Source organism: Chlorocebus sabaeus, chromosome 3, assembly GCF_047675955.1.
Source record: "Chlorocebus sabaeus isolate Y175 chromosome 3, mChlSab1.0.hap1, whole genome shotgun sequence".
In the NCBI taxonomy this organism is placed as follows: domain Eukaryota; kingdom Metazoa; phylum Chordata; class Mammalia; order Primates; family Cercopithecidae; genus Chlorocebus; species Chlorocebus sabaeus.
The window spans coordinates 35,364,213-35,389,452 of record NC_132906.1 but is presented as its reverse complement, the minus strand read 5'-3'; the positions used below and the strand labels follow the sequence as shown (position 1 = coordinate 35,389,452).

The 25,240-nt window shown below is 40.1% G+C and overlaps 1 protein-coding gene and 1 pseudogene across 1 annotated transcript; both read right to left on the bottom strand.

Moving 5' to 3' along the window:
• Positions 1–262: 262 nt before the first annotated feature.
• LOC103214500 (proline-rich protein 20E-like) lies at positions 263–4,113 on the bottom strand. Its single transcript, XM_007960510.3, has 2 exons — positions 3,986–4,113; positions 263–1,027 (listed from the first exon to the last, which is right to left on the bottom strand). Exons 1-2 carry the CDS (start codon positions 4,097–4,099, stop codon positions 404–406), a joined length of 738 nt encoding a protein of 245 aa, XP_007958701.1. The 5' UTR covers positions 4,100–4,113; the 3' UTR covers positions 263–403.
• An 8,453-nt stretch (positions 4,114–12,566) lies between these two features.
• LOC103214554 (proline-rich protein 20E pseudogene) lies at positions 12,567–15,022 on the bottom strand (annotated as a pseudogene).
• Between the last annotated feature and the right edge of the window lie 10,218 nt (positions 15,023–25,240).

The window sequence follows — 25,240 nt, the reverse complement described above, 5'->3', positions numbered from 1 at the left end:
ATTTGTTCCTCAGTCCTATCTATTCTGTGATTCAAACCATCAACATAACTTTGGATTCCAACAACCTTGTTTTTCATCCCAAGTATCTCTAATTGGCATTTAATATAAGCACAGTAAGATTAGGGGAGCTGCTGGCCTGTTTTACCAAGCATTGAGGAACTCCATGCATGTGTAACTTTGACAGAAGGTACAAAGCAGGGACAAGAGGGGCATTGGAAGCAGGTGGACTATTGTCAGGACCCTGGGAGGAGGGCGTGGAGGCTCCATCCTGACAACACAAGGTGAGGGCTTCGGTTGGGATGGGAGGGGAGAAGTGGAGCAGAAATGGGGCTGGATTTGGGGCTGGGGGGAAGTCCAGGTGGAAGAAAGGGAGGCTGAGAACAATGTGGGTGACAGATAGACGTCAGTATGCAATGTTGGCGACGAACACTGGGATCCCTTGAACATAGGTCCCATTGGCGGTTTGAATGACCTGTAAAACAGCTGAGCCACCCAGAGCCCTAAACCCGATGCAGGGATAGATCGTCAACATGGGCTCCCAGGCATTAGCTTCAGGGCCAGAGGCAGGGAGTGGATCCTGATGCCTCACCTCAGGATGGGCCACATCAGGGCCAGGGCCTTCCTGCACAGTTCCAGGGACAGGAGCTGTTTCAGGAAAAGAGAAGGCTGAGGTCTGCCTGATTTCTGGTTCCCCCTGGTGGCCTGGCTCTCCATGGTGGTGCAGTTGGATGTGCATGTCTGGTCCCAGCAAGCGTTCTGCCCGCTGTCTCTGGCCAGCGTCCCTGCGGGGCCCACTCACTCTGCCACGGCCTCGCCCTGCCAGCCGGCTTCCTCCCCGCCGCCGGCCTCTCTCTGCAGGAGGAGCCGACTCTGTGCGAGCTGGGGGCTCCCATCTCAAGGGTTTCACGTAAGCAATGGGTTTTGCAGGTTGGACTGGCTCTGCGTGGCTCTCCGTGGACTGGACTTCCACGGAGTCTTCGGGGTCCACAACAGAGCAGAATGGTTCTGTAGGACGCCCACCTGAGGCAAAAAGAGAAGTAGAGTGTAAGGAGATTGAATATGGGCTGCCCAGGAAGCCTTCAGGGAAGGGAGATGAGGTGAGGGGTTCAGGGAGGGCCCATGGGAACACCAGCGAACAGAATGAGGGTCAGGAGAGGCCTGCAAGGTGAGCCCTCAGGAGTTCTGTCTGCCCAGGGGCCTACAGCGCTTTCCATGAGCTTTCCATTGCAAGTCCTTGCAACAACTTTGTCAGTCGAATATTATGATCTCCATTTTGCTAATGAATAAATAAGTCTACAGTTCCCTAGAGAGATCTAATTGGAATAAAAATGGCATGCTTCCTGCCTTCACTGAGGTTCAACTTCAGTAGGAGAGACAAACAGAACACCAAAAAATGAATGATGCTAATGAGCGACCAGTTAGGAGGTGAAGGGTGTCACAAGGGAGGTGGTTCTGGATCCAGAATGCCTGGGCTGTATTCCCAGGCAGCTTAATTTACCTGGGCATCGGTTCCCCTTTTCATAAACTGGTATAATACCATGCCAACCCCTAGGTCCTTACAAGAACTGAGTTACTATAAGTGATATGCTTACATTAGTATCTAGTTCAAGCAAGCACCTTAACATGTATTGAGAAGGAGATGATCAAAAAGTCTTGCTGGAGGAGATGACATAAGCTGGGTCATCAAGGATGATGGGTGGGATTTGCAAGGCAAAGGCAGGAGAGGATTAGTAGGGATAGCAGGGAGGAAGAGGATTACAGGTGACAGAGGGGCATGGGGTAGTTGCATGGCTCCCAGGAGGAAAAAAGCCTATGGTGGCTATAGGATAGCTTAGCCGGGAGGGGAGGTGTTCAGGCAGATACAGCATTGAGCAATGGAACAGAATGGGAGGCCTGGGACTAGACAAATTTCTATAGAAATTTTATCAGTGAAAGAGTAGGCATTTAAGATCATGTAAAGATTCTTCCCTGGGAAACCTGCTTAGGAAGAGTCCCACGCAACTCACATCTGGTGTTGCCCTTTTTTTTTTTTTCCTTTTTTGAGATGGAGTCTCACTCTGTTGCCCAGGCTGGAGTGCAGTGGCCCCATCTCGGCTCACTGCAACCTCTGTCACCCTGGGTTCAGGTGATTCTTCTGCCTCAGCCTCCCAAATAGCTGGGATTACAGGCATCCACCACCATGCCTGGCTTTTTTTTTGTTTTTTTAATAGAGACAGGGTTTCGCCATGTTGGACAGGCTGGTTTTGAACTCCTAACTTCAAGTGATCTGCCCCCCTCGGCCTCCCAAAGTGCTGGGATTACAGGCATGAGCCACCATACCCACCCTCTTATTGCCCAATTTGAAAGCCCAAACATATGAATGCTGTGGAACTCAATCAGCTAGCCCTACCCATGGGCTTGGAGCTGGCATCAGCTTCTTCCTGGGTCCGATTTTATTTAAAACATAAACAAAAAACAGAGATCACCAAACATCAGAGGTAAGGCTCTAATACTAGAGACAGAACAATAACACAGGAAAAGCCAACTGGGAGAAAATAGTTTATGCCACAAATGAGACTTTCTAAAAATATCTATAATTAATATCCCTAGAGAGAGAGAAGGAATTTTACCCATAAATTAATTATAGGATACTTAAAAAAATAAATACTCAGAGAAAATAGGGCTTTTGAAATTACAATTATGAGAGAAGAAACAAAAATTTCCACGGAAATTTGAGAATGAAGTTGAGAAGATCTCTCAGAAAAGAAAGCAAAAATCAAAAATGATGGAAAGAAGGATAAAATATAAGAAAATTAGAGACATATTGTCACTGAGACATATCACCATAAAATTTCAGAGTGCTGATGACAAAGAGAAGATTCTAAAAGATTCCAGAGAGAGGGAGAAAGAGCAAGAAAGGAAAGGTCACATGCAAAGGGCTAGGATTCAACATGTCTCAAAAATCAGACATCTCAAAAGCAGCAGTTAAATCTAGAAAATAACAGAAAATGTCCTCGAAATTTCAAGGGAAATGGATTTCCCACCTAAAATTTCATATCCAACCAAAGTTTCACTTAAGAATCAGGGAGGATAGAATGAACATGTTTCAGACAAGCAAGTTCTTAAATAATTTCCTTTCAATGGATGCTTTATTGTTTTGCATCTATCAAACTAGACAAGATTAAAAGATTTAGGACACTCAGTGTATGACGGAGAAGAATGTGGCAATAGCCATAAAATTCCAATTTCTACAGAAAAGAACAAGGTGGAAGTACAGATCTATCATAGATGAAGATGTAGTGTTAGGGCTTGCTCCACTACAGAGAAACAGTACAACAGGAAAAAAAAAGACACCAGATTTGGGAAATGGGATACAATAATAAAAAGGGAAAGTAATTTCCCAGATGATGTGGAAGCTGGGAGCTGACTTACAGCGAACAGCCCAGGTTGAAGCAGGCTGTGAGAAGGTGAAAACAGAGAACACTTGATTGAGTTTGAATTTAAACAATTGGGTAAGAATTGGAGAATGAACTAGTGATAAGTAAGCCCATAGTAACACAAGGTAAGTATTAAGTTCTGGAAAATTCAAGTTATGCAAGAAGTGGACAGTAATCCTCCTAATATTCTCTTCCCTTCTGGGCTGTGGGGGAGGGACAGAGGGTGTGTGTCCTGGGGTATGTGTGGCATGACACTTGGGTAATTAGTGGTGGTGTTGGCAATGTGTAAACTACAGCTAAATATCCCTCCACCCTAGAGGAAAGACCATAATTAAACTCTAAATGAAAAAAGAAATAGCAGTAGTGTAGGCATGTTATTTAAAGAATGAGAGAGAATGCTGAAAGAATTGGCTACACAGATGGAGGTGGTGTTCCCAAAGGTGTGGGAGACTGAGAAGGAGCAGGAGCTGCTGCATTTCATAGCATGCCACATTTGCCTCTCTAAGTTCTGTAAGTCAATAAAAACCCAGAAAAAAATTAAAAAGAGGGTGGCAGACGTTTGATGTACCTTGATTAGGGGCCATGTAGCGCAGTCGCTTTGAACGCCTTGGTTCCTCCATGAGGAATCTGCGGGGCGGGGGTGGGGAGAAAAACGCATCAGTAGAGTTAAACCACAGCCTCATTTCCTGAGCGCCAGGCAGCGACGCAGACCTCCACCACACAACCTCCTCCAGGGCCTCCAATGCCCACAGGCCTCCGAGCTCTTGGCTACTTGGGCACCGACCGAGCCCACGGTGCCACCCAAGACCGTATGAAGGTGGGGACTGGGGTCGGGGGCTGTGGTTGTGGGAGACTTCCACACCTTAAATGTGTTTCCAAGGGGACGCTAGTAGCTAGCAGGGATTGGCCTACAGGAGGTTCAATTTATCCCAGTTCCTACAGGCAAAGCTAGGAGAGGGGAGCCTAAAGTAGGCCTTTTGGCGGAATGCTTCCTCCTCAGGGGAAGAAGGAAGGAAGGTGGGGACAGAGAACGGATTTAGGAAGACAGGGGTAAGAAGGCAGGGTGTGGCCATGGCCTTTCTAGGGGAATGAGGACTCTGTCCCCAACTGCACCCATCTAAGCCCTATTCACCCCTCAGGGACACCCACACACACACCTGACCTTCCTACAGCTTGCCTCCGAGATCTTAAAATTAGGAGACTTCGACGAAGAGAGGCCAAAGGAACTGGAGGTGTCAACAGGCTCACGGCTGTAGCTCTGAACTCGTCCTCCCCTAGGCAGGCAGGCAGGCAGGCAGGCAGGCAGGCAGGCAGGCAGGAGGGAGCACGCAGCAGGTTCTGGCTCGGAGCCCAGCAGAAAGCCGACTGCTCGAGGCCCAGCGGTCGCTCTTATATGGCAGCTAGGCAATCACGTAAGGCGTGGTCAGAGCGTGGCCAGCTGGGGCGGGCCTGGCTGGGCTTGGAATTTACATTGGTCCAGTCCCCTGCCTGTCAAATGGGGCCCTGCAGACATGCCGCCATTTACAGAGCCAATGGTTGATTGATTAATCTAATCATTGAGAAAAAAAATGCGTAATTACATTTAAGTGCCACCAAAAGGGAGGTGTGGTGCCCTGAAACTGGCTAATGGGAAGATGTGATTAGATTAGATCTGAGCATGGTCAAGGAAAGCATCCAAAGGGGGAAATTTGGGCTGAAATCTGGAATATAAAATTAGTCAACCTGAACCGGGTTGGGAGAAGCAGGGAGAGAGGCAGTGGAGTGAAGAAAGCGTGCTGAGACCCGGACTGGAAGGGAGCCCGGCCCATTTTGGAAATGGAGGGGAGGTCAGGGCCAGACCCAGAGGTGGTGTCAGGTGGAGGCAGGGGCCACGCAGGAGCTGGTCTTGTTCCAAGGCAGCAAAAAACCATGGAACGGTGTCCTGCAGTGAGTTAACATTTCCAAAACGACCAGCCTGGCTGTGAAGGAGAGCCAACCCCAGGTGCACAGAATAACCCAGGAGAGGCCCAAAGGCTATTGCAGCCCTCGGGGTTGGGCACAAGGTTCTATTAGACTAGGACTGTGGGAGGCATAGAAGGAGAAACTTCCTTGGTGAGAGAGAAATTTACAAGAAAATGCGAGACCGAGTGTGGACAGCCCTTGGAGAAGAGATTGCAGTCTTGGCAGCTGGTTCATTCAGACAGAGGTGGACGAAGAACCTACTCTGAATGGGAAGATATAGAGCTTGGCTTGTGCACATTGGGTTGAAGGAGCTTTTGAGCTGCCAAATGAGGATGTCAAGTGGCCTTTTGTAAAAAGAGTCGAGCTCAGAGAGATGGCGATGGGACTGGAGATGGGTGTGAGACACACACCACTGGCATTTATTGCTGTGGGTGCACACACGGGCTGAGGAAGACAGCAGGAAACACACCTGCACGCTGGAGGGGAAACCACAGTGGATACCACAGTGGATTAGTTGGTTGGTTTGCATGCTTGTTTTTTAGAGAGACGGGTTCTTGCTCTGTAGCCCAGCCTGGAGTGCAGTGGCATGATCTCGGCTCACTGCGGCTACTTGGGAGGTGGAAACAGCAGAATCGGTTGAAGTGATTCTCCTGTCTCAGTCTCCGGAGTAGCTGGACTACAGATGCGCGCCACCACACCAGGATAATTTCTGTATTTTTTGTAGAGATTAGGTTTAGGTATGTGCCAGGCTTATCCTGAGCTCAAGCGATCCTTCCCGCTCAACCTCACAAGTAGCTGGGACCACAGGCATAAGCCACCATGCCCGGCTAATTATAATAATTTTTGTTTTTATTTTTTGTAGAGTTTAGGTTTTACTATGTTGCTCGAGCTAATCTCAAACTCCTGGCTTCAAGAAATCCTCCCGCCTCGGCCTCCCAAATCCCTGGGATTACAGGCATAAGCCACCACACCCTGCTGCCATAGTGCTGTTTAAAAAATTCTGGCCAGGCATGGTGACTCATGTCTGTAATCCCAGAACTTTGGGAGATGAAGGTGAGACGATCACTTCAGCACAGGAGTATGAGACCAGCGCTGGCTACATAACAAGACCCCATCTCTACCAAAAAAAAAAAAAAAAAAAAAAAAAAAGAGAAAAAAGAAAAATCTTTCTGATTGTCTTTCTCTAAGCCACTCTAGGGTCTATGGAGTGGTGTTTCATTGAGGTTCTAACTTGCCTTTCCTTGATGAGTAATGATGTGCTTAATAGATTTTTTAAACTGTTTTTGTTTTTTTTAGAATAGTTTCAGACTCACAGAAAAGTTGGAGAAAACATAGAAAGTCCTCATCTGCCCTAAATTTACCCTGTTCCTAGAATCTTACGGTGTGGTACATCTGTCATAATTATTATGGTAATAGTAATTGCTGATACATTAATCAATATAATACATCATTAGGGACTAAAGTCTATATTTGGTCCTGATTTCCTTGAGTGTGACTTAACATACCTGTTCTGTCCCACGACCCCATCCAGGGTACCAATTTACAATTAGTGATGGCTCCTCTTGGCTGCAACAGTTTCTCACACTTGCCTTGTTTTTGATGGCCTTGACACTTTGAATACTGGTCAGATATATTGTAGGATGTCCTCTCCTGGAATTTGTCTGATGTATTCCTTATGATCTTACTGGAATTCTACATTTTTGTAAGGAAGATTGCAGAGGGAAAGTGCCGTTCCCATCCCATCCTGTCTGGAACACACACCATCAACATGGCTTATCACTGCTGGTATTAGTCCCTGTCACCTGGTTGGGGTAGTGTTGATTAGTTTTCTCCACCGTAAAGTGATTTTCCCACCTCCTTCTCTACTGTACTTTTTGGAAGTACTACCAATAGTCTATACTTTTAAAAAGGGAAGTTATGCTTTATCTCGTTGCAGGGGAATAGCTACCTAAATTATTTGGAGTTCTCCCATGTGGAGGATTTTCCTAATCTTCCCCATGTGTTTATTTATTTAATCATTTATTTATATCAGCATGGACTTATGGACATCTATTGTATACTTTGGTTTATAATCCAATACTTCAGGGGATGAATTATTTAATAATTTAACTAATTATTTTGTCAAATATTTTACTTAAATATTTAGTTAATTATTTTGTTACTCAAAGTTTCCAGCTTTGGCCATTGGGAGCTCCTTTAGTTGACCTCTGTGTCCTTTTGTCACCCCCCATCACTGTGGCTTTTGGTTTGGTTTCATTTCGGGCTGCTCCTTGCTCCTTGGCACCACAGGATGCTCCATGTTTATTTGCATATTGTCATCCTTATTGGAGTTTCATGTGCCCACTGACCACACCCATAGATACTTTTATGAAGTTTCTGTTCTAAACTTTTACTTTTTTTATTGAGTTCACCTTTTTTTTTTTTTTTTATTTGAGTCAAAGTTTTGGTCTTGTCACCCAGGCTGGAGTTCAATAGCACTATCTCAGGTCACTGCAATGGTGCAATCTTGGCTCACTGCAACCTCTGCCTCCTGGGTTCAAACAATTCTCCTGCCTCAGCCTCCTGAGTAGCCGAGACTACAGGAGCCCACCACCATGCCTGGCTAACTTTTATATTTTTACTAGAGACAGGATTTTGCCATGTTGGTCAGGCTCGTCTCAAACTCCTGACCTCAGGCGATCTGCCCACCTTGGCCTCCCAAAATGCTGAGATTATAGACGTGAGCCACTGTGTCTGGCCCTTATTGGGTTGACTTTCGATTATTGACTTGTAAGAGTTCTTTGTGCATTATAGATACAGCTCTTTGATTAATATATGTATTGTGAATGTATTTTACCTGTTTATGGCTTGCCTTTTCATTTTCTTCAAAGAACAGATTTTAATTTTAATAAGCCCAGTGTCTCAAGCTGAAATTCCCAGGAAACCAACACTGCGATGGAAATTAGAGTATGAGGTGTGCCTTTTAGGGATGTGGGAGGGAAAGAAACAGTACCACACATTCTCAATACTGTGCCTCCCCGGACCCCATGGGATGTTCTGACGGTAAAGTGACCTACTAGAACTGTTCTGAGTTGTGGCAACAGGGCCAGGCTTTAATGTCCCCAATGAACATCATTGGATGCAAGCTTGCTGGTGAATGGGTGTGCCTGTGGGTAAGGACGGGTAGTGTCTTCAGCCAAGACAGTCTCTTAGCAACCATCTGCAAGATCTGAGGACTGTCTAGTGGTGGCAATTCTCACAGCTAGAGATCACAAATCTTTTATTTCTGAAGAAGGGTCTGGTGGCAAATCACAGTGCCCATTGCGTAAAATGCATCAATGCTTTATTGTACAATTCATGTTTTTTGTGTCTCATCTAAGGAATCTTTGCCTACTCCAAAGTCATGAAGAATTTTGCAATATTTTCTTCTAGAAGTTTTATAGCTTTTGCTTTTACCTATAGGTTAACAAATCATTTTTGTTAATTTTTGTGTAGATTGTGAAGTAAAGGTTGACATTTATATTTTTAGTTATGGGTATCCAATTTGTTTCGACATCATTTGTTAAAATGAAAGCTGCTTTTTTTTTTCTTTCTTGAAAGTGGTTTAAATGTTTTAAATTTTATATGGAGAATTAATTTTTAGGGGAATAAAAGCCATAAAAAAGAATAGTGATTTGAGCCTTTTCCAGCTATCAAAATGGTATGGTATTGGCAAAAGAATAGGTAAATTAGTTGATGAAAATAGATCAGAAACATATATCAGCTAACAATAGCTGACATCTCTTGGACACTGCCCTGTGCTAAGCATTGTTTTCAGTACTTTTCACATCTTCATGCATTCAATCCTCCCAACATTAGTATGTAAGATAATTGTCTAAAGCAAATACAGTAAGTAATATATAGTGGGTTTTAGAACATAGGAAAAATAAAATCTATAACAACCAAAGCCGCAAGGAGAGAGGAACTGAAAGCCTATCCTTGTAGTCCTTACACTATATATGAAGTAATATAGTATTATGTAATCTTCCAAAAGAGAACGCTGCCACAGACATGGCTTTACTGGTTAATTCTACCAAATATTCATTGAAGAAATAATACCAATTCTACGGAAATTCTGGTGGAACAACTATTCTGAAAGAAGAGGTTTGTCTGAGGCTGCATTGTATGAAAAGATGAATTAGAGGAAAAAGGTACAACCTAAATGGCTTTAAACGGGTTGGGCATTATTAGTCTCCACTAAAAATACAGATTAAGCCAGGCATGGTGGCACAAGACTGTGGTCTCAGCTACTTGGGAGGCTGAGGCATGAGAATCACTGCAACCAGGGGAGCAGAGGTTTCAGTAAGCTGAAGCCGCTGCACTCCAGCCTGGGTGAAAGAATGAGACGCTGTTTCTAAATAAATAAATAAATAAATAAATAAATAAACCATGAGAAATGACCAAAGGGTCTTGGTCCCTGCCTATAGTACCAGCTACTTAGCAGGCTGATGTGGGAAGACCGCCTGAGCTCAGGAGGTACAGGCTGCAGTGAGCTGCACCATTGCACTCCAGCCTGGGTGACTGAATGAGACCCTGTCTTACTCCATGTACAAATGTTCAATGGAGTATTCTGGTGGTAGAAACATCCTGGAAGCAGCCTATCAGCAGACCATCACCTGCACAACCTAAAGCCTGTCCCTCTTTCAGACAGATATACAGCAAGAAGATAGTGGCACATGTGTGTAGGATGCCTGTGAGGGTCCTTTCTGGCTTATGGATGACAGACCCCAGTTGCAAGCCAAGAAGCAGCTCCCACTGCACAGTGCTCACTGTGATCCATGCCATGGTTCAATACGGAGTCGCCTATGCCTTTTTTGGAGAGGCATGGTCTCCACAGAGGTGTTGGTCCTGACCACACCTGCATTACCTGCCTGGACCCTAAAGCCACTTCAACATGACCCCTGGCAGATGGCATGCCAAGTGTTTGTAAAATCAAGGCACAAATGATGCTCTTAATGTACACTTTTGTTTGTATAGATTGTGTGATTCTGGGGAAAGATACAATAGGAATGGAGAACAGAGACGGTAGACATTATTTTTCTACCCTTTTTCTGGTTTCGGTAAACACATTTTATATTTGGAATTTGTGAAATTTTAGTAAAAGGACTGTAGTATAAAATAAGCCTAACAGAAGAGTTTATTTAAAAGGATTGAATACACAAGAAAAAAATTATTGATGTAAAAGGTTATCTTTATTTTACTTAGACATTTTACAAATGAGTGAAAAGCAGCTAATAAAACCCTACTTAATAAAATACAAAATCCAATTCACAATACGCCTTTTATCAAACTTGAAAAGATGGGAACTACCTCAACTTAAACATCTATGAGAAACTTGCAGCAAACATCTTGGTTAATGGTGAAACATTTAAAATATTCTCCTTAAAGCCAGGAAGAAGCCAAGAGCACTGCCATCAATTTACTGATTCCTTATTTAGCATTTTCAGTGAGTCATGCTCTCTCCTTGTTTCTGTTAAACCCAACCCCCCCCACACACACCTTTTGTTTGATTCATCAAATATTCTTTGATCCCCTTTTTCCTCAGTCTGTTTGAAATTTTAGATTCTATTCCAATTCATTTAGTGGTTCCCAATGGATACCTACATTGAGACTTAAAAATGTGTCAGAGTCTAGAGTTTCATTGCTCTTATATTCAGCCACTATATCATTTCCAGGCTCTAGACAAGAACTTCAGTAACTTCTAGCTCCTTCTGAATTTTCCCATGCCCCACATGTCTATGTTAAAGTCTTCTGGGATTTTAATTCTAGGCCATCCATGTTTCTTCCAGAATCATAGTTATCTAGACTTAATAATATAGTTTCCTAATTCCCTTGCTTACTGACTCTTGTTGCATCCCACTTCTTCCAGGTTGTCTGGTTTGGCTTTTTCCTGGCTGAAAAACACGACTTATACTTTCACTGTGCATAACAGCTCCTTTCAAATCACCTTGTACAATAAGGGAGTTTAGCAGCTTGCACATTATAAGTTGTGTACTCTAAGTTCAGGGGAAGCACAGGCTTCAGGTCCAGTCTGAGTAGGATTCTGCCTTTTTCTCCTTTTTCTGTATGCCGTTTCTCCCTTCATGTGGCCTTGCCCTTTAGCTGACACTGCCTGCCTCCTTCTCTCTCCAACAATTTCTTTTTTCTTTTTCTTTTTTTTTTCTTTTTTTTTTTTTTTTTTTTTTTTTGAGACGGAGTCTCGCTCTGTCGCCCAGGCTGGAGTGCAGTGGCCGGATCTCAGCTCACTGCAAGCTCCGCCTCCCGGGTTTACTCCATTCTCCTGCCTCAGCCTTCCGAGTAGCTGGGACTACAGGCGCGGCCACGTCGCCCGGCTAGTTTTTTGTATTTTTTAGTAGAGAGGGGCTTTCACCGTGTTAGCCAGGATGGTCTCCAACAATTTCTTTGATTGCTTATAGAACACTAGATTCAGAGTCATTTCCCCCTCGAAGCTGTGAGGATATTGCACCATTGCTTTCCACAGTCATCCATGCTGCCAGGCAAAGTCTAACATCACCCTGGTTCTACTTTCCTTGTAGGTCTCAGCTCTCAGGCAGCTTTTGGAATGTTCTCTTCACCATACTTCATACTCTCAATGGCTGTTCTTCTTGTATCCTGCTCAGGATTCATATATTTCTTCCAGTGGGAGAAATCATTAGCCACGATTTCCTTGTATTTTGCTGTCATACAAATGTTCTGGTTCTCCCGGGAGAGCTCCATGTTAGATGACCTCTGGTCCTCAGGATGATTGTTCTGTCGCACTGTCCATCTCTCTCTTGCCTAAACATCTAGTTTTTACTGATATTTTCCTCAGTCCTATATATTCTGTGATTCAAACCATCAACATAACTTTGGATTCCGACAACCTTGTTTTTCATCCCAAGTATCTCTATTGGCTTTTAATATAAGCACAGTAAAATTAGGGGAACTGCTGGCTTATTTTAAAAAGCATTGAGGAACTCCATGCATGTGCAACTTTGACAGAAAGTACAAAGCAAGGACCAGAGGGGCATTGGAAGCAGATGGACTACTGTCAAGGTCCTGGGAGGAGTGCATAGAGGCTCCATCCTGACAACACAAAGTGAGGGTTCCCAAGGGGAGGAGTGGAGCTGAAGTGGGGCTGGAGTTTGGGGGTGGGGGAAAGTCCAGGTGGAAGAAAGGGAGGCTGGGAACAATGTGGGTGACAGATAAACGTCAATATGCAATGTCGGTGATGAACACTGGGACCCCTTGCACATAGGTGTCACTGGGAGTTTGAATGACCTGTAAAACATCTGAGCCACCCAGAGTCCTAAGCCTGATGCAGGGATAGAGGATCAACATGGGTTCCCAGGCAACAGCCTCAGGGCCAAAGACAGGGGGTGGCTCCTGATGCCCCACCTCAGGCTGGGCTACTTCGGGTCCTGGGCCTTCCACAGTTCTAGGCACAGGAGCTATTCCAGGAAAAGAGAAGGCTGAGGTCTGCCTGATTTCCGGTTCTCCCTGGTGGCCTGGCTCTCCATGGTGGTGCAATTGGATGTGCATGTCTGGTCCCAGCAAGCGTTCTGCCCCCTGTCTCTGGCCAGCTTCCCTGCGGGGCCCATGCCCTCTACCACGGCCTCGCCCTGCCCGTGGGCTTCCTCCCCGCCGCCGACCTCTCTCTGCAGGAGGAGCCGACTCTGCGAATTGGGGGCTCCTGTCTCAAGGGTTTCAGGTAAGCAATGAGTTTTGAGGGTTGGGCTGGCTCTGAGGGCGCATCTACTTCTAAGGAGTCTTCAGGGTCCACAACAGAGCAGCTTGGCTCTGTAGGATGCCCACTTGAGGCAAAAAGAGAAGCAGAGTGTGAGGAGAGTGGGCATGGGCTGCCCAGGAAGCCTTAGGGGAAGGAAGATGAGGGGAGGGGTTCAGGGAGCGCTCCGGGGAGCCCCTGGGAACACAGTGAGGGTCAGGAGAGGCCTGCAAGGTGAGCCCTCAGGAGTTCTGTCTGCCCAAGGGCCTACAGCATTTTCCATGAGCTTTCCATTGCAAGTCCTTGCAACAACCTCGTCAGTCGGATATTATGATCTCGATTTTGCTAATGAATAAATGAATCTACAGTTCCCTAGAGAAATTGAATTGAAATAAAAATGGCATGCTTCCTGCCATCACTGAGGTTCAGCTTCAGTAGGAGAGACAAAGAGAACACCAAAAAATGAAAGATGCTAATGAGCGACCTGTTGGGTGTTGAAGTGTGTCACAAAAGAGGTGGGTCTGGATCCAGAATACCTGGGCTATATTCCCAGGCAGCTTAATGTACCTCGGCATCGGTTCCCCTTTTCATAAACTGGTATAATAACATGCTGACCCCTAGGTCCTTACAAGAACTGAGTTACTAAAGGTGAAAAGTTTACATTAGTATCTATTTCAACCAAGCACCTTAACATGTGTTGGAAAGGATATAATCAAAAAGTCTTGCTGGAGGAGTTAACATAAGCCATCTTGGAGAAAATGGTTTATGCCACAAATGAGACTTTCCAAAAATATCTATCAATATCCCTAGAGAGATAGAAGGAATTTTACCCATAAATTAATTATAGGATACTTTTAAAAATGAATACTCAGAGACAACAGGGTTTTTTGAAATTAAAATCATGAGAGAAGAAACAAAAATCTCCATGGACATTTGAGAATGAAGTTGAGAAGATCTCCCAGAAAAGAAAGCAAAAATCTAAAAGATGGAAAGAAGGATAAAACGTAAGAAAATTAGAGGCATATTGTCAGTGAGACATATCACTGTAAAATTTCAGAGTGCTGGTGACAAAGAGAAGATTCTAAAAGATTCCAGAGAGAGGGAGAAAGAGAAAGAAAGGAAAAGTCACATGCAAAGGGCTAGGATTCAACATGTCTCAAAAATCAGACATCTCAAAAGCAGCAGTTAAATCTAGAAAATAACAGAAAATGTCTTCAAAATTTCAAGGGAAGTGGATTTCCCACCTAAAATTTCATATCCAATCAACGTTTCACTGAAGAATCAGGGAGGGGCCGGGCGCGGTGGCTCAAGCCTGTAATCCCAGCACTCTGGGAGGCCAAGACGGGCGGATCACGAAGTCAGGAGATCAAGACCATCCTGGCTAACACGGTGAAACCCCGTTTCTACTAAAAAATACACACACACAAAAACTAGCCGGGCGAGGTGGCGGGCGCCTGTAGTCCCAGCTACTCGGGAGACTGAGGCAGGAGAATGTTGTAAACCCGGGAGGCGAAACTTGCATTGAGCTGAGATCCAGCCACTGCACTCCAGCCTGCGCGACAGAGCGAGACTCCATCTCCAAAAAAAAAAAAAAAAAAAAAAAAAAAAAAATAAGGACACAAAAAAGAAATATCAGGGAGGGTAGAATCAAGTTGTTTCAGACAAGCAAGATCTTAAATAACCTGCTCTGAATGGGAAGATACAGAGTTTGGCTTGTGTACACTGGGTTGAAGGAGCTTTTGAGCTGCCAAGTGAAGATGTCTAGTGGCCTTTTGTAAAAAGAGTCGAGCTCAGAGAGATGGCGATGGGGCTGGAGATGCGTGTGAGACACACACCACTGGCGTTTATTGCTGTGAGTGTATACACGGTAGGAGGAAGACAGCCGGAAACACACCAGGACACCGGAGGGGAACCCACAGTGGGTTAGTTCGTCGGTTTGCATGCTTGTTCTTTAGACAGAGGGATTCTCGCTCTACAGCCCAGGCTGGAGTGTAGTGGTGCGATCATGGCTCACTGCAACTGCTCGGTTCAAGCGATTCTCCTGTCTCAACCTCCCAAGTAGCTGTAGTACAGATGCATGCCACCACACTGGGCTAATTTTTGTATTTTTTGTAGAGATGATGTTTCACTATGTGCCCAGGCTTGTCTGTAATTCCTGAGCTCAAGCGAGCCTTCCTGCTCAACCTTACGAGTAGCTGGGACCACAGGCTCAAGCCACCATGCCCAGCTAGTTATCATTATTTTTGCTTTTATTTTTTTGTGGAGTTTAGGTTTTGCTATGTTGCTGGGGCTAATCTCAAACTCCTGGCCTCAAGCAATTCTCCCGCCTTGTCCTCCCAAATCATTGGGATTACAGGCATAAGCCACCACACTCTACTCCCATCGTGTTGTTTAAAAAATTCTGGCCAGGCATGGTGGCTCATGTCTGTAATCCCAGTACTTTGGGAGATGGAGGTGAGAGGATCATTTCAGTTTGAGACCAGTCCGGGCTACATAGCAAGACCCCATCTCTACAAAAACAAACAAACAAACAACAAAAAAATTACCCTTGTGGGGTGGTGCCTGCCTGTGGTCCCAGTCACTAGGAAAGCTGAGATGGGAGACTTGCTTGAGCCTGGTAGATCAAGACTGCAGTGAACCGAGATTGTATGGCTGTATTCCAGTCTGGGACAGAGTGACACCTTGTCTCAAAAAAAAAAAAAAAAACAAAAAAACAAGAAAACAAAAGAAACAAAAACAAACAACAACAACAACAACAACAAATGGTGTATAAATAATACAATTCCAGTTAGATTCTCAATATTTTTTATTTTTTGTTGTTGCTTTTGTTTTTTAAAAAATTCAACTTTATTAAGGTACAATTTACACATAGTAAAATGCATCCATTTGAAGCACACAATATGGTGAGTTTGATAAACATGTAGACATGCAGACATGGGTAACCGTCTCCTCAATAAACATAAGAATAATTTCATCACTGGGACAGTTCCCTTGTGTCCCTTTGCCATCAGCCTCATTCTCCCATTCTCTGACCCAGGAAACCACTGATCCGCTTCTTATCTCTATAGATTATTTTTGCCTGTTCTAGAATTTCACATAAATGGAAGCATACAGTATGTCCTCTTTTCTGCTAGGTTTCTCTTGCTTGATAAAATGTTGTTGAGGTCTATCTATGTTACAGAATGCGTGAGTAATTCATTCATTTTCATTGCTGAGTGGTGTTCCATTCCACAAATAAACCACCGTTTGTTTATCCAGTCACTACCAGCTGACAGACACAGATTGGGTTGTTTCCAGTTTGTGGCTATTGTGAATAAAACTGCTAAGAACACTCATGTACAAGACTTTGCATACACATATGCTTTCATTTTACTTGGGTAAATATCTACAAGTGAAATTTTTTGGTCAAATATCAAGAGCTTTTTTTAGATTTTTAAAAAATTATCAAATTGCTTTCCAAATTGATTGTGGGATTTTACATTCCTTCCTGAAATGTATGAGGGTTTTAGGTGCTCCACATTCCCTGTCAACTCTTGGTGGTGTTGATTCATTTTCTCTAAGGCACTCTGGTGTCTATGGAGTGGTGTCTCATTGAGGCTCTAACTTGCCTTTGCTTGATGACTAATGATGTGCTTAATAGATTTTTAAAAATCAGTGTTTTTATTTTAGAGTAGTTCCAGACTCACAGAAAAGTTGGAGAAAACACAGAAAGCTCTCATCTGCCCTAAATTTACCCTGTTCCTAGAATCTTACAGTGTGGTCCATTTGTCATAATTATTATGGTAATAGTAGTTGTTGATACATTAATCAATAAAATACATCATTATTAATTAAAGTCTATGTTTGGTCCTGATTTCCTTGGTTTTGCCCTAACATGTCTTTTCTGTCCCAAGACCCCATCCAGGGTACCACATTACAATTACAATTAGCCATGGCTCCTCTTGGCTGTGACAGTTTCTCACACTTGCCTTGTTTTTGATGACCTTGACATTTTGAATACTGGTCAGATATATTGTAGGATGTCCTCTCCTAAAATTCTTCTGATGTATTTCTTATGATCTGACTAGAATTATATGTTTTTGTAAGGAAGATTGCAGAGGGAAAGTGCCATTCCCATCCCATCCTGTCTAGAGCACACACCATCAACATGGCTTATCACTGTTGGTATTAATCCTGGTCACCTGGCTGGGGCAGTGTTGATTAGGTTTCTCCCATCATAAAGTGATTTTTCCACCTCCTTCTCTACTGTACTTTTTGCAAGTCACTACTTATAGTCTATACTTTAAAAAAGGGAAGTTATACTTTATCTCCTTGCAGGGGAATAGCTACCTCAATTATTTGGAGTTCTCCTGTGTGGAGGATTTGCCTGTTCTTCCCCATGTGTTTATTTATTAAATCATTTATTTATATCAGTATGGACTTATGGACATCTATTGTATACTTTGGTTTATAATCCAATACTTCAGGGGATGAACTATTTAAAAATTTAGCTAATTATTTCATTACCTATTTTGCTTAAATATTTAATTATTAATTATTTAGTTAATTACTTTGTTACTCAAAGTTTCCAGCTTTGACCACTTGGAGCTCCTTTAGTTAGCCTCTGTGTCCTTTTGTCACCCCCCATCACTGTGGCTTTTCATTTGGTTTGGTTTGCAGGGGCTCCTTGCTCCCTGGCACTACAGGATGCTCCATGTTTATTTGCTTATTCTCATCCTTATTGGGGTTTCATAAGCTCCAAAGTCAAGAAGAGTTTTGCAACATTTTCTTCTAGAAGTTTTACAGTTTTTGCTTTTACCTATAGGTTAACAAACCATTTTTGTTAATTTTTGTGTAGATTGTGAAGTAAAGTTTGAGATTAATATTTTTAATTATGGGTATCCAGTTTGTTCCAATATCATTTGTTAAAATAAATACTGCTTTTTTTTTTTTCCTTTCTTGAAAGTGGTGAAATGTTTTAAATTTTATATGGAGAAGTACGTTTTGGAGGACAAAAGCCATAAAAAAGAAGAATAGTGAGTTGAGCCTTTCCTAGCTATCAAAATGGTATGGTATTGGCAAAGGAATAGGTGAATTAATTGATAAGAATAGATCAGAAACATATAACAGCTAACAATAACTAACATCTATTGGACATTGCCGTGTGCCAGACATTGTTCCCAGTACTTTTCACATATTCATGCATTCAATCCACCCAACATTAATGTGTAAGATAATTGATTGTCAAAAGCAAAAATAATAGGTAATATGTAGTGGGTTTTAGAACATGTGAAAAATGAAATCTATAACAACCAAAGCCCCAAGGAGACAGGAATTGAAAGCATATCATTGCAGTCCTAACTCTACACATGAAGTAGTATAATATTATGCAAACTTCCAAAAGAGAGCCCTGCCACAGGCATGGCTTTACTGGTTAATTCTACCAAACATTCATTGAAGAAATAATACCAATTCTACAGAAGTTCTGGTGGGACAACAATTTTGAAAGAAGGATTTTGGTTGAGACTGCATTGTATGGAAAGGTGAATTAGAGGAAAATGGTACAACCTAAATGAGTTTAAACTGGTTGGGCATTACTAGGACTGCTTGGAAAGTTTGAATATTAATTCCATACTGGAAAATAATATTGTGTAAAGAAATGTGTTAAACATCCTGAGTGTGAAAATTGAATTGCAATTTATATAGAAAAACTCCTTAAAGTTTTAATTTAAATAAATTCAAGCCATCTACTAAGGTGGTGGCATGGAAAAGGATGAAGACAGGTAGAAGGGGGAAAGTCAAAATGCAATTATTTTGTTTGGGAAGATAATGAGTCCGATTGTTAATGTTTTGTTAGAAGCCATTTATAAGGAAATCCAGTTAGAAATTTATGGTAGAATAGTATCATCTAATACTGTTAAGAAAATAATATAGTTTCTTCACATCTAATTGGTTTGCTTTTAGTGCTGAACTTAATTATTGATTGAATTTACCCATTCTCTTTCCCAAAACAGTTTTCTTATATAGATTCCCAATATTGAGCTTAAATAATAATGTCTGGGTTTAGTAACTCCAAAATATATTTTCTCAAATTGATCTTCTAATTGCATATATAATAAAGCTTTATTATCTGTTTAAAACTTCTCAATATCTCTCTTTTGTCCTAAATATTTAATATATAGCCAGAACTTACAAATATTTGTAATCTTATCTTCATGAGACGTCTAAGCCACATTTCCAGTTAAACTTACTCTAACACTCAATACTCTACACTCAGCTATTTCAAGTTTCAGAAACATACCATATTCTCTTGCAGCGTCTGAACTTGTGCATATGGTTTCTCTTTTCTAAAACCCCCATCCACACCCAAGTAAATTTGACAGTAACTCATCTATCAAGAGACTTAGAGTCTTCCCTGGTTTCCAGGCTATGTTAGTAGTCATTCTACTAATATGCTCCCATACTACTACCAACTTACTTTTACTATAGTACGTATAATAATCTGTTACAAATGTTTGCTTATACAAGTTTTTGCAAGTAGATAGTAAATGTTCTAAGTTTGGAAATGCATTATCGTTTTTATGTATTTGTCTTCCTGACTCAATGGCCAGATCATGGAAGTTGTTTGGTAAATGTTCACCTAATTAATAAATGACTAATTTCGTAATGTAAAAATAGTTTGAGTAATGGCATTAATGATAACAAAGAAAGCATAACCAGGCAGCTGTAGGCTTTAGTGTAGTATTTATGAGTATTTAAGTGTTTATAATTAGTATCTTTTAACATTCAATACACTTTTATTCTTCTAGATCAGCACATTTGTAAAGATTCATAACGCCAAAATCTAAATCTAAGCGTCAAAAGTTAAGAATATAAAAAAGCAATTTTACAGTTTAGAAGTCTATAAAAACACCAGTAAGCAGATATCGTAAATCACTAATAGACACAAACTTTCTCAGAGCACAACATAACCATGCTGAAAAGTGCTGTAGATATAACTTGTAGCAAACCTTTCAAGGAAAACTCTATTAATCTTAATTTTTACTGTTGTGTTTATCAAAATTAATGCATGGAAGATTATATATGTGAGCTATTTATATGATAATGAAATTGTGTAAAATCTGTGGTATGCACAAATCAAACATTTATATTTGCCTCCTTTCTTGCTTGCTTATTTTGTTATATTTGTGACTTGTAGTTTATTTTCATATGTCATATTTATGAACAGGAAATTGTAATCTATATAAACTATATTCACAGAAGATATTGTATTATAATGACTTTTTTGGTGTTTTCTGATGTATTTTCTCATTCTCTAATATATTATAAATATATTCTCTAAATCGTTGTATATATTATTACATTTTCAACAGACAAAATCTACACAAGTACTTCTAAATGAACTTGGAATTTGGTCAGGTCATGCCACAGAACATGTTAAATATATTCAGTCATTTTGTAAATTTATGCCTACTTAATAAAATCAGAAAGTAGTGTCACCTTTTGAATTAGGAAAAGTAATTATAGAAAAATATTTCTCAAGTTTAAAAGGGGCATTTTTCTGCCATCCCCATGCCCCGAGTAATGTGAAGATAATGAGAATCTGACATAAATCAAATTATCTACATCTTGAAACTGTAAAGTTTATCTCTATTCTGTATTTTGTCCTTTGACTTTCTATAGAACTTTCCTACACCGCTACCCAGGAGGACAATGCTACCCTTCATGTTCTAATGAAAATTCAATCTCAAAGGCATTCATTTCTTAGCTTCGTTTTAAAGTTGTGAACTGGTTGTATTATCCACATATTTTTATGTATGATATTATTTTACCATTTCTCTTTTCTTCCAACTTTTCTAATTGTACAAATGCTATAAACTGAGAAATTTATCTTTTTGAGCTACCTCATTAGATTGTTTGATTTCTTTCTATAGCCTTGGCTTTTTCTGCAATTCTTTGAGTAAATAAACACTTGTGACGTCTGATCTTTTATTCCATTCTACATCTTCTGTATTCTCCTGCCTTTCTTTACTCATTTAATCCTAGACTTCAAAAGGCTTTTTTTTTTTTTCTTGTTGGATTGCAAACTTAATTATGTGATAATATTCAGTAGGAAATTAGTCAGCAAACAATTCTGATATACAAGTAACTTCTCAAGTTTCTACTACAATATTTAAATTTTTATTATATACATACATACATTTATTGAATATATTAAAGTTTAAAACTTTTATCACAAGGGGCTGCAAATATTAATAATGCTTTTCTTTTCTTTTCTTTTTTTCTTTGAGACAAAGTTTCACTCTGTTGCACAGTGGCACGGTCTCAGCTCACTACAACCTCTGCCTCCCGGGTTCAAGCGATTCTCCTGCCTCAGCCTCCCAAGTAGCTGAGATTACAGGTGTCTGCCACCATACCAGGCTAATTTTTTGTGTTTTTAGTAGAGACAGAGTTTTACCATATTGACCAGGCTGGTCTCAAACTCCTGACTTCGTTTTGCCTGCCTTGGCCTCCCGAAGCGCTGGGGTCACAGGAGTGAGCCACTGTGCCTGGCCTGATAATGCTTTTCAAAGTATTTTCAGGTAGGAGTTTAATTAGTGTGTGCAATAAAATCACGAGCAATTTCATCTGGGGTTTAATATTCTGAGCTTCAATTAAGTCATCAGAAATTCTGAGGCAAGTGAAGCATGTAAAGTTGAAAATGCTTTTAATTGTTTATAAATTTTATTTTGAACATTACTATAGTTACTGAATCTAAACCACTTTAAAGCAACATTAGCTTTAATTATATGACATATTTGGTCATTTTATCTAAAATTTGCAGTCTGAAATAAGTAACTAAATATTATATAAATATGTATAAATATAACAACAGCTATTGCCAGGAACCTTTTAAATTATGAAGATTTCTGCTGATTAGGAGTAAATCTTTAAACTTTACACCACTGTTAGTTTCAAAGGCAAAACAATTTTATGTGTTTTATTTCTTATCCATTATTTTCTTCCTTTATACTTCAATTCTCTGTTCTTATCAAAATACAGTTTAATTTATGAATGCAATTTGAGTATACTTATTGAAATAATATTGCAACATTTGAATAAAACAAATATTCTCACATGGTCCCTAAGCCTATATTTTATTCTTATTCCTGTATCTATTTGTTTAAGAATTAGTGGCGTATTGTCAAATAACATTTGTACTTTTATGCCTGGAGTTTTCAATTTAGACATTGTTTATTGAATTCCAACTATGGAAAATGAGAACTTATTTCTTTTACTAGTTTTCAACCTACGTTTCCACTTCTATCATCATTCAAAAAGAGTATCAGTTTTTTAAATTACTATTTAGTGCTCTCATTGTTAATACTATTAAATGTAGTTGACAGGTAGATTGGTATAATTGCATTTCTGTTTCTTTAATTATGTCACTGATTTTTATTTGAATTTGTTCTCAAGGGCCTGCTGATTCTTGGACCTCTGTTCATACTTCAAAAACTCTAAATGTGGTTCTGAGCTTGACTTCTTTCAGATTTCAGGATAGAGAGAAGGTCAAGAACTGAATTGTTTGCTTTAAAGAGACTCAGAGGTCAGTGCGTATTGGTTTTTTTAAAGCAGGTTTTTAAATAATTTAATCCAGATAAAATGCCTCCAATCTGCTTATAATTATGAGAATTCTGAGATGTTAGCAGGGGAAGGGCCAGTGTTACTAACTATTCAGTATGCAAACTTTCAACGAATCTCCTTGTTTTTATTGACATCTTATCCCTCCAATCCCCTCCTCCTTGAGCTCTTCCTTATATTTCTAGTCCAAACCTTTTATAGCCCACCCTCATCTCAATAATAATCATTTACTCTTTGCCTAGGGGAGGCTTCAGGGGAATTAAATTGCCTATCTATCTGAACTAGAAGTAGGATTTGGGATTCCGTCATTGTCTCTAAATGATTTCTACCCAGTCCTCTTCTTTTCAGCTGCACTTCACACTCAAACCTTTGGGAAAACAGTACCTAAAAATTCAAAGGTTTTATTCACATATCTACAGCAATAATAGTCTTACTGAGAATGATATTCAAGACTCTTTATCTTGGCCTTATAGGCAAGTCGATTTTACATTTCTTTGCTTTTTTGAGTCAGTTACCAAAAATTATTGATTTCCATCTTCTGAAATCATATTTAAATTTCTAATTGGCTCTCAGATTTATTATTGTCTGATGAAAATTTTAACTCATTAAAAATTCTTGATGCTATATTAGTAAGATTGTGAAAAGAAACATTAATAAATACAGTCAATAAATTTGCCATTTTTATCAGAAGACTCAAGCTATTCCTTTTCATAATTTAGGGTGAAATTGAACACACATACACTCTGATGCATAAATTTTTATATAGCTAAATATATATATATATCACACATGTTTGCATATATCTCATATACCCATATAGAATATATGAGTTCTCTAAATCTATATCTTCTTGCCTCTATCTAGAGAATAATAGGATTGAAAAAGAAAATACTGTTACAGTACCAAAAATAATAACGTAAATTCATTCATTTTTTTTAACTTTCACTTTTCAGATATCACTTCAGTTTCAGTTCCTTTTGGTCCAGTAGAAGACATCCTTATGACCATTTCTGTTTCTTTTTTTTAGGGATTCCATAACAAATTGCCACAAATGAGGTGTCTTGAAACAAAGAAAATGTATTCTGTCAATAGGGAAATAAATTCCTATTCAATACATGGTGCTGGGATAACTGGCTAGCCATATGCAGAAGAATGAAACTGCCTATCACCATATACAAGGAAACCTGCCTATCACTGTAAGCAAAAATTAACCCAAGATAGGTTAAAGACTTAAATGTAAGTCCTCAGACTATAAAAATCAATAGAAGAAAGACTTCAATCATTTATGTTCCTTGGTTTGCAGCTGAATAACTGGAATCTCTGCCTCTTCTCTCCCTTGGTCTTCTTCCCAGTGTGTGTGAGTGTGCCTGGCTTTCTAATGGTGACACCAGTATTGGATATAGGGACCAGCCTATCCTGTGTGACTGCATCTTAACCAATAATATTTGCAAATACCCATTTACAAATAAGATCACATTGTAATTTTGATGTTGGCGTGAATCTTGAGTGGACATTATTCAACCTAGTACACTATCATTTTCTGATTCTACTGACTTTAAGATTCTTTAGGATTCTCTTTCTCTTTCTGAAATTCATCCTACAGTAGGTAATTTTACTGCATGTTATATATATATATATATTTAATAACTGATCTACCAGATTTAGATCAATCATAAAATAAGCACAACTGCTTTTTCAGTTGTTGTTAAATTACCAGAATAGCTAATGTTATATTCTTAAGGTTTTGGTAGATTCCAGTTGCTTTTATGTCCTCTTTTTGTTTTTGTTTTTATTTTAAAAATATGATAAATGAGTTTCTAAATCTAAAGCTCGTAATATGTCAGAGGTTTGCATTTTTTCCTGATTCTGAATCATCAAAATCAGAAAAAAAAGCGTATCTATTCTTATTTAATTGTAAATATCCCAGTCATTTACATAACACCTTGATAACAGATACTTTAAACTGCAACTTTTTTGACCATTCCTTCTGAATCAAGTAGAAAATGCTAAAAGCTTACCAGAAAGTGAAATAAAACAACTAGTTCATACCTTCTTTTTAATTCAAGCAAATGACAAAATATAGCTCTGTGGGAGAATATAATGATCTCAGCATATGTTCATCTGCCTTGTATGTATAATCATTTTCTTTTGTACCATGTCTTAGAGAAATTGTTATTATGATTTGAATATTGAGAAATCACAGGTATAATTACTGACAGGGAAGTATTAGTTTGCACGTTAAGCTATGATTTTATCTAGAAATATGTATATGTTTTTATAATATTAAATCTGTATTAATTTCCAATATTAATAAATAAATCCCCAGTTTTTATGATCACCTTATTTAAATCGGGATTAATTGTGGGTACTAGGATTTAAGAAAAGTATATTTTGAGCAAATCTGAGGAAAATAAACATATTAGTAGTGGAAAAGATGAAGATTTATGATCCAAACTTCTCAAAATGTCCATTATTTTAGCAAGTCCATAAGTAGCACAAAAATCATGGGTGCCCTACTAGAGCTATTAAACACAATAGGTGGGCTTATTGCAGTAGGAGT

What these genes read in the sequence shown, in the direction of transcription:
- LOC103214500 (XM_007960510.3), bottom strand. Translation starts at nt 4,099, where the DNA reads ATGAGGCTGTGGTTTAACTCTACTGATGCGTTTTTCTCCCCACCCCCG. An exon ending in GCTACATGGCCCCTAATCAA is followed by an intron (nt 1,028 to 3,985) that starts GGTACATCAAAC and finishes ACTTCTCTTTTT; the next exon opens with GCCTCAGGTGGGCGTCCTAC.